General features: G+C 40.6%; 1 protein-coding gene across 1 annotated transcript; it reads left to right on the top strand.

Moving 5' to 3' along the window:
* The first annotated feature begins 1,031 nt into the window (after nucleotides 1–1,031).
* ppp2caa (protein phosphatase 2 catalytic subunit alpha a) lies at nucleotides 1,032–9,720 on the top strand. The gene is made up of 7 exons (XM_017484883.3): nucleotides 1,032–1,505; nucleotides 4,606–4,815; nucleotides 4,946–5,119; nucleotides 5,491–5,580; nucleotides 6,193–6,354; nucleotides 7,857–7,975; nucleotides 8,821–9,720. Exons 1-7 carry the CDS (start codon nucleotides 1,404–1,406, stop codon nucleotides 8,891–8,893), a joined length of 930 nt encoding a protein of 309 aa, XP_017340372.1. The 5' UTR covers nucleotides 1,032–1,403; the 3' UTR covers nucleotides 8,894–9,720.
* Nucleotides 9,721–10,041: the final 321 nt, after the last annotated feature.

Here is a 10,041-nt window from a genome sequence, read left to right as displayed (position 1 = left end):
AAAGATATGTACTAAAAGTATTAAAGTGACATGGAAAGGTACAGTTAAGTGCTTCTTTTTTTTCCTTCGTCATTGTGCAGCAGTAGGAGTTATATGAGTGGATGTTTATAACTCAAATATATCACTTGGACAGTGGCGGCTCATTGGTTTCTGTTCAGACCAACCAATCCAACGGTTGTGGGTTTAAATCCCAGTGCTGCCACTGTTGGGTCCTTGAACAACATCCTGAACCCTCATCTTGCTTGGCGGAGCTGTATCATCATCACTGACCCAATAAAAGCTGTCTTTTAACTTACTGTAGCTTTTAATTTACTGTATCGAATATGTTTTCAAAGCAACTCTCTGTAATTACGACATCCATTAGACATCCATTCATATTCAGTAAGTGCTTTATCCTGTTCAGGGTCGCAATGAATCAGGGATCAGGCAGGAATACATCCTGGATGGAATACCATTACACTAACCCTAACCCTAACCCATTACACACACACACACACACACACAGGTAATATACCATAGTTAACCCATATTTTTAGGAGGTTGGAGGAAACCACACAACCTGGAAGAGACAGGACAGGAGACATGAATGTAGCAAGGACACGTGAAACCCCACACAGACCCAAGTTACATGACTTACAGACATTAATGTTCACATTTTAGTTGAGGAAGTCGGATTAACGACATATTACCAAAAGGAAATGAACTCAAGAGAGTGCACAGAGTTAAAGAAAAAATGCTTTTTTATTTTATTTCCAATATACAGTTCAGCTTAAGGTGCTTTATTAGCAAACACTCGTGTGAATAAATGAAAGCTGTTACACATCACTGTCATTAGTGACTGAAAAAAAAAATTCAAATAAAATTAAAACAATATATCCCTCCCACGTTAAACAGGGGGTTAAACCAATATTTATTTATTTATTTATTTATTAGAAATAAATAATTCCTGACAGGCTGCTGAATCACAGCACTGCACGTCAGGAGAAAACCAATAACAGCACAACATGATGCAACGCGTCGAGTCAGTTGAACGCTGCTCAGCTTCCTCTTTGCTTCCTGCGCGGGTGCAGGCGTTTCTGACTCGGAATCCTCGGCGTCTATTTCTGTCTTTCTGTTTCTATTTAGCGCTCATGTCAGTATCGTAAATTGTTCTCGGTACGCTAGTTAATCCTGCAATATATCTGTAGAACCGAGTGGATTCGTCGCTGTATATATTTTTTTTTCTTAAGCGTCTTTTTAACGGAGAAAGACCCGGATGACGCGAGACCCGGTTTAGGTCAATTGGCCAAAAAAAAAAAAAAAAAAAACCACACAAAAAAACATAAACACATCTCTGTTTTCTGCACCGAAAATTATACATTAACGATTTATTTTCCGATTTTATTTGCTCTCGGCTGGTGAGTATGGATGAAAAGGTGTTTACAAAAGAACTGGACCAATGGATCGAGCAGCTGAACGAGTGCAAGCAGCTGTCGGAGAACCAGGTTAAATTTTTATGCGAGAAAGTAAGTGTCTCTCATAAACCATTCGGATCACTGGTTATTGAACGCACACTTAAATAAACGAGTTACTATTGCTAATAGTGAATGTTCGAGTCCAAAGATGGCGGCGGTGAGTTATATTTTTATTGGCTGCCAGTCCTGCTTAGTTGGCGTCTCATTGGCTGGCGTGCCACGTTCGGAAGCCGCTGATTGGCTGTTTCCGAGAGCACTGCAGGTAGCAACCAGCGCTCGCGGGGTGTGTCCGCTCTAATGGCGCCCGTTGTCAGGCAGACGTTTAACACACCGGAAAGAAGTGTGTTTATTTGTCGTAGATTACTTGCCATTTATGCTCTAATAAACAACATTTGAACAATAAAATACAGCCGAATTTGTAGCTGGTTCGGAAACTGCTTGTCAAATAAAACACGTTCTTTGTTTACGGCTCTGTGCAAAAGTTTACACTCCCTTCATTTTTTTTTTTGTGAGGAAATGTCATTATTTGAAAAAAGAAATCCTCTAAAAATACTGTTTCAGAGCAGAAAATTAGTTTGGTTTAAGCCTCTTGGTCTCTAGAGATATGTGGCGGCCTGGGAAAAATCTTCACATGATACTTCTTAGAAGGAGGATGGATGTTTCACTTTGGCATGTATCTCAATCAGATGTAAAGTTCTGGCTTTTAGATGTAAAGATCTAGATTTACATCTTAATCCACTTAGAAAACACCATCACTCACTACGTTTACATGGACAGCAGTAATCTAATTATCGGCCTTATTGTGAATAAGACAATATTGTGATTAAGGTGTTTACATGAGTCGCTTTTAGAATATTCCTTTCATGTTCCGGTTTTACATGTTATAGAACACAGATCGATTAACGTCATTACGTCCCCACGCCACGGCGTCCGATGTTCCTTCCAGAATTTCACGTATCGACATACAGTTGGTCTTCGTTATGGAACCATATACAGTTTTGTGTGTTTCATTTTTAATTTTACGAAAGCTTCAAGTGCAGTTAATTATTTGTCATGCTGTACGTGCTAATAGACGACTGCTTGAAGCCGTGAGCTGCGTCCCAAACCACATACTTACCTACTATATAGTATATAGAAATACGTGTATTTCACCTACTATATAGTATATAGAAATACGTGTATTTCACCTACTATATAGTATATAGAAATACGTGTATTTCACCTACTATATAGTATATAGAAATACGTGTATTTCACCTACTATATAGTATATAGAGATACATGCTTCACCTACTATATAATATATAGAAATACGTGTATTTCACCTACTATATAGTATATAGAAATACGTGTATTTCACCTACTATATAGTATATAGAGATGCATGTTTCATCTACTATATTGTAGGTAAATATGCAGTTTGGGACGCAGCCGTGCTCTCTTGTTTACCGTCAAACGGTTGAGCGCTGCCGTGTTTGTACGTGTCCTGTCGCAGAATGCGGTGAAAACTCCCACATAATGTTAATAGTGTGATTAAAGCGTCATGTCAGTAACGCACGTCGATAATGCGGCTAAAGTCGGAATCCGATTTGTGTTTACTTCGAGTATGACTTTAGCCCGATTAAGGTAATCTGAAATCGCAGTTTACATGCTAGTCTCTTAATCAGAGTATCGTCTTAATCGGGTTAATATCGGAATATCGTTGTCCATGTGAACGTACTGTGATACTTTTTTTTTTTTTTTTGCAGAATTAGAAGTTTACGATGGGAAATGAGTTCTCAGTTTGATTATTAGCTCCGGTGTAATTATCTGAGGTAAAAGTCACTTACGGTGTATACACACAAGCGTCATCGTCGTCTCTTCACTCCACGTGTCACGCTGGAGTAATAACGTCTGCTTTATTCACTTTTCTTTTTATGCATGTCGTTTCATTAGCTCATTTAAACGTTATAAAACTTTGCCTGCTGTCGTCTGTACAGCATGTATAAACGCTCTTCTCTCTCTTGATGGTGATGTGACGGAACAGGAGCGTCACGGACATTTTGACAGTCTGTATCTGATTACAAACTGTCGTCCATTTTAGTTACGGGCTTGACATTGACCGTGGGAGGAAATCGTACTTAGCTAGCTAGGCTTTTAGACGCGTTTAGGCGGACTGACTGCATTTCCTGCAGTGTTTGTTAAAGCGCCACCTGTCTGTATGAAATTTACAGAATTTTTCCAATAGTGTACATATATTACACGCCTTGTTTTAACTTCATTCGTTTATTCCTGAACTCAAAAAGAACCTGACGTCACCGTCATTTAGCATTTTAGAAAGTCGGGCCTAATACTCGTTGTAAGTGTTATTCGATGCTGCAGTTAGTATTCCAAATAACCATTTCTGACATTTCAAACAAATGAAAGTCGACGCTATTTAACGTCTTGCTTCCAAATACATACAGCGACAAAGCGACCGGAGACTTCATTTTCAATGAGAGCGGGACATCGGCGTTCACTGTCGCTCGTGACTAGATGGTGGTTGGACTTTTAAGCACATTTGAAGCGACTCCCGATGGCCGCAGATAGACGGCCACGACGGCAAAGAGCTCACGCTGCTTCTCCTTCATCTCGTAGGATATGACTCGTGTATATACCCTGGTGAAATTTTAAATACAGACGCTCTCCTTCCAGAACGTTTCATTTTAGCTGCAAGAAAACCGGTTTGTCGCTACAAGGGCTGGACGATATATCGATATAATATCGATATCGTGATAAACGATTACGCGATACACTTTTCTGAGATGTCGTCGGTATGGTGATGTATTTTTATGTTTTTAATCGTTACAAATTAAACGGTACTCAATAGATACCGTTGATTTTGACGTAATAAAAAAAAAACAACGTAATCATCTTTGTCTTTGTAGGCATTAAAGAAAAGTATAGTCAAACTGAGTTTAACGTGTTTTTTGTTTTGGTTTATTTCATTACTGTTCTGCGAGCAGTTTGGTGGCTAAATTATATATCGTGATGCGTATCGTGTGTCGTAGAAAGGTCCTCAAGTATCGTCCTTGCTGTAGCCACATACAACTTTTTATTTATTTATTTATTTATTCATTCATTCATTTATTTATTTATTTATTTATATTGTACATTTTTGTCTGGTTTCCAGGCTAAAGAGATTTTATCGAAGGAGTCCAACGTCCAGGAGGTGCGTTGTCCGGTCACGGTGTGCGGAGATGTCCACGGGCAGTTCCACGACCTCATGGAGCTCTTCAAGATCGGCGGGAAATCACCAGACACCAACTATCTCTTCATGGGCGACTACGTAGACCGAGGCTATTACTCCGTCGAGACCGTCACACTTCTAGTGTGTTTAAAGGTAAAGACGAAATGTTTCCGGACCGTGATGAAGAAGAACCTCGAGTGTGCCGTTAGGTTTAAGCGTCACCGATTTAAGCGTGCACGTGTAGCGGAGCTCGGTCATGTGAGTAAGTTTCGTACTTCCTCAGGTTCGATATAGAGAGCGAATCACCATCCTCCGAGGGAACCACGAGAGCAGACAGATCACGCAGGTTTACGGTTTCTACGACGAGTGTCTGAGAAAATACGGCAACGCAAACGTTTGGAAATATTTCACCGACCTCTTTGACTACCTTCCGCTCACCGCCCTGGTGGACACGCAGGTAACACGATTACACCATCTCCAGTGCGGAATAAAAAACATGATTATCGAGCAAGGGCACAATCTGATGTAGTGTGTAATGTAAGGTGGTTGTTTGTTTTTTTTTTCTTGGCAGGAAGTTAGCGTTCATTCCTCACTGACTGTGTATTACGTTCTTTATTTTTAATAAACCAGAGAGGACAAATAACTACCGAAAAGAAGTCACAAAGGTCACGTGTACAAGTATACGTGTATGTTAAAGCTAAGAGATGAGGTCTTTTGTCATTCAAGATTCCGACCTTCAGTTTAAGACCAGCTCTTCGTCACTCTGTGGATTTGAGGATGGCTGCTATTTTTAGCACTCCGTAATCACGACTCTGTCTGGTTTTGTAGATTTTCTGTCTCCACGGCGGACTGTCTCCATCCATCGATACGCTGGATCACATTCGAGCTCTGGACCGCATCCAGGAAGTCCCACATGAGGTCTGATTCTAAGCCAAAGCTCTCCAAAGCCACCTATGGAGATGTATCTAAAGCTTTTTTTTAAATTATTTAAAATTTCCACTCAGTACACTTTTATTTGAACTGATCTAGAATATTTTGTGTCCGTTCCTGGAATGAAAAGTCATATCTTCAGTTAAAAATGTTTCAATGTTCCACTTGGGAACTCGAGAGATTTCTGAAAACGTTACGCAACAGTTAAAGCTCGTAATAAAAACATCTAAACGTAGGCGTAATAGTTTTATATCTGTATACCCAAGATATTTCTCTCTCTATGATGAGAGGATTTAACGTGATCGAAGTCCACACGACTCTATGAGATGCGCCGTATTGTTTGAACAAAGCGTATCGTAGCTTTTCCGATGTCGTGCGATGTGTCTAGTTAGATCCTGTAAAACATATATCCCTTCGTCACGCGTGTCGTCATAGTAACAAGTCTGAGTGCGGTTTACGGATGTTTTTTTTGTTGTTGTTTTTTTTTTTTTAAAGAAGTGAATGCGTTGGTGTATGAACAGGACAGACTGTAACATTTTTTTTGTGTTGTGGGAACACTGGTTGTATTTTCACACCCGTCCATGGCTATATGACTGACAGGGCCCCATGTGTGACCTGTTGTGGTCGGACCCCGATGACCGCGGTGGCTGGGGGATTTCACCCAGAGGAGCCGGCTACACCTTCGGCCAGGACATCTCAGAAACCTTCAATCACGCCAACTCCCTCACCCTGGTGTCCAGAGCTCACCAGTTAGTCATGGAGGTAACGCAGAGAACAAACAGGAGCAGACTGTGGTCATGACTGCTGCTGATTGAAGCTAACCTTTCACACACGCTCTCGCTCTCTGTTTCACTTTCTCACTCTCTTTTTCTGTCCTTGTCTCGCACCCCCCGTCTTACTCTCTTCCTTTCTCTCTGTATCACTCTGTCTCTCTTTCCATCTCTCTCGCGGTCTCGCTCTCTCTGTCTCTCATACTATTCATGCTCTTTCTCTCTCCATCTTTTTCCGCTCTCTCACTCTGTCTCTTTCTGTCTTTCTTTCTGTCCTTGTCGCTTTCTCTCTCGCTATCATTCTGTCCTCTTTGTCTCTGTTTTTCTCTCAGAGGCTCTGTCGGTCTTTCTTGATCTTTCTTTTTTCACTGTCTCTCTTTCCATCTCTCTCTGTCTTCTATCTTCTGTCTCTCTTTCTGTCTTTCTCTCATACTATTCATGCTGTCTGTCTCTCTCTCTCTCTCTCTCTCTCTCTCTCTCTCTCTTTCTCTCACACACATATCTTAATGATGTCCCATGTGGCTTGTTTGCTAATTAGGAATTCATCGACACAGTGTCGTTTCCTGTTAACACGCATGTTTTTATAGAACTTTATTCCCGATTATAGTCAGTTGCTCAAAAGTATGTGGACACCTGACCATCACAAGGTCCACCATATGCGGTTCTTCCCCAAACTGTTACCACGAAGTATAGAATGTCTTTGTACATTGTAGCTTTAGTTTCCCTTCACTGGAACTAAGAGGCCCAGTCCTGCACAGGTGAGGTCCACTAAGATTTTTGCTAAGGTTGGAAGAACTCGAGTGTCCTGCACAGAGTCCTGAACACCTTGGGGAAGGAACCGGAACCGGAGCCTCCTCAACACCCCACGATCAGAACCTGATCTCATCCTCACTAACTCTCACGAAATCCCTAGATATCCCCACTGCCACGCCCCAGAATCTAGTTGAAAGCCTTCACAGAAGAGTGGAGCGCATTATAACAGGAACGGAGGAGTAACTCTGGAATGGGACGTCCAACATACAGACACATGGGTGTGCTGGTCAAGGGTGCACAAACTTTTGCTCACAGTGTACACAGTGGATTTGTTATTGATTACAGAATACAATTTTCCTTCAGTAGTGCATAAAATGGAGAATGTTATTAAATAACTGCCAGGAGGGGGCGCAGTCTTACAACACTGATGGGTTTTAAATCACATTACTTAAAATAAATAACGACTTAAAATGAGCTGAATGGATGAAATCATTTTATTAAATTTTTTTTTAAAAAAGTGTACGAGTTGTGAAAGTATATTTCTTTTGTTTAAAAAAAAAAAAAAAAAGTTCATTTCAATCTTTAAGTAGAACATTTAAATAGAAAGGTCAAAGCTTGTCATAACGACCAGGATTTTAGAAGTCGAGGTTATATTTCTTTCTTTACAGTTTAGAGGTTGATGATGTTGATATTTGTCGGCGTGTCGGAGTGCAGTCTGACGTCTCGAAACTCCTTTCACAGGGTTACAACTGGTGTCACGAGCGGAACGTCGTCACCATCTTCAGCGCTCCGAATTACTGTTACCGCTGCGGCAACCAGGCGGCCATCATGGAGCTCGACGACACGCTCAAGTACTCCTTGTGAGTATTAAGGAACGCAACTTCCTGTGCTCCTGGACATTTTAGATAACAATACGATCAATACCGTCGTCCCGTCACGCTCGCCGGTTTAACGTTCGCTAGTTTGATTATTATTCGCAATCAGTAATCGAATGTGGAACTTTATTTATTTGCAAAGTTTAGTAAGTCGTAAACGTATACAATGTGTATTATTAATATATTAACACACAACTATTATGAATATTGAAGCCTAAATACAATCGGCAGAATTAAAACACTAAAGCGAAGCTGTAAAGGAAATGCGCCACGGTCAGGGCGTGGCTTCAACGTCACCACCACGAAGCTTCCGATAAACTACAAAAACCAAACACTACGATTGGAAAACACTATAAATTGAGAATGTATAAATCTATAATGTAATTTGGAATAGTTTGCAAGAGCGCGTGTATAAACACGTAAACACCTCGAGGCTGTAGTAGAGTCGGCGTGATGACGTTTCATTTCCCCGACAGACTCCGTAGTACCGTTTAGCCACGTGTTGGAGACCGTCTTCGTCAAGACACGTAAACGCTTTTCAAAAGAATCGTGATGAGGGTGTTTACTGATGTTTTATATCGTAGAAGAAAACGTGAAAATATGTTGAACTTGTGTTAAACACGCACCTTATTTCTAGCATTTAACCAAAAATCCCATTTAAAAAAAAAAAAACCCCACTGACTTCTGGGCGATGGAACCGGAGTTTAGGACTCATTCCTGCACCACTCTGTTATTCATATATATATATTATATTATATTATATTATATAAGAAAATCCTCCCGAGCGAAGGCTGCCACGTCTAAACACAAGCGTACGCTTTTTCCCCCAGTTTGCAGTTCGACCCGGCGCCGAGAAGAGGAGAACCGCACGTCACCCGCCGGACCCCCGACTACTTCCTGTAACGTCTCTGTGCCTGATGAAGTGTTCCTCAGCATTATCCCGATCGCAGACTGAACTGTCCTTACAAAATCAGCTCCTGTCCTTTCTCCAAATATTTACTGCATCTCTGAATGCCTGAGCTTGTCCATGGACCAGAATGTGTGCCATCAGTATAATGTACGGGGGGGGCGGGATGGGTGACACACACACACACACACACACACACACACACACACACACGCGCGCATACACTCAGCGTTTAGCCATTTTACATCTACAGTGATTCAATAAAGCTTTGGTTTCCTTGATACGAGTGAGCTTCATGCAGGGTAAATATCCCAACAGTGTTCTTTTGAAATGTGTTTTTATTCTTTAGGTCATTAATGTAGGAGCTTTCGGCTGGACGTTGTAGTGAATAAAAAAATATTTTTTAAAAATGTTAATAAAAACATCAACATCGCCATGCGTAGTATCATGCCCCACGATTCAGCACAACCTCTCATCACCTCTGATTCGTCTTAGACTTTCAGATAAAAGGTAATATTTTGTTTAATGATATGAAGTTTGTAAAAAAGAAAAAAAAAAGAAGCACTTTTTTTGTGGTACAATCTTTCAGTGTTATCGAATTGTCGATTATTTACAGGCAGATTTTGTTTTTGTAACTGCATTGTTCCCACCACCACCCTTGTAAAACCGAGCACTTTGTTTTTGTTTCTTATTATTATTATTATTATTATTATTATTGGTTAATGGAAGCTGCGAGCTGTATTGCGTTTCATTAGAGCAGTATAAAAATGTACACAATGTTTTTAACGCCTGAGATCTGAGATAAAGCTGTTTTTCTGCCTGACGTCTGCAAGAAATGTTTTTGTGTGTGTGTGTTGAAAACTTCCCATAACAATTACATTCTAGTTTTATCCATTTTTACACAGTTCCTTGTTGAATGAACAGTTTTGCAAATATATTTTTATATACACACACCCCAAATGTGTCCACATCTTCACCAGAGCTACTATGCTAATATCTCCGAATAACGGCGTTTTCTATGTCTGAATTGTTTTGGTCACCAGTCTTTCGTTATTTGTTAGCCACATTGTGGCACTGTATTGTAGCTTTGTTCACTAACTAACCTCATGGGGACAAAAGATATCATGGTGGCAAATGTCTTGGC

Source organism: Ictalurus punctatus, chromosome 14 (genome assembly GCF_001660625.3).
Source record: "Ictalurus punctatus breed USDA103 chromosome 14, Coco_2.0, whole genome shotgun sequence".
In the NCBI taxonomy this organism is placed as follows: Eukaryota; Metazoa; Chordata; class Actinopteri; order Siluriformes; family Ictaluridae; genus Ictalurus; species Ictalurus punctatus.
Note: the sequence above shows the minus strand (reverse complement) of the source record. Positions and strands in the feature narration are given on the sequence as shown.

Excerpts from the sequence above, each read along its gene's own strand:
- ppp2caa (XM_017484883.3), top strand. The coding sequence starts at position 1,404 with ATGGATGAAAAGGTGTTTACAAAAGAACTGGACCAATGGATCGAGCAG. Across the intron at positions 6,355-7,856 it reads CTCACCAGTTAGTCATGGAG|GGTTACAACTGGTGTCACGA; the intron begins GTAACGCAGAGA and ends CTCCTTTCACAG. Across the intron at positions 7,976-8,820 it reads GACACGCTCAAGTACTCCTT|TTTGCAGTTCGACCCGGCGC; the intron begins GTGAGTATTAAG and ends TTTTTCCCCCAG.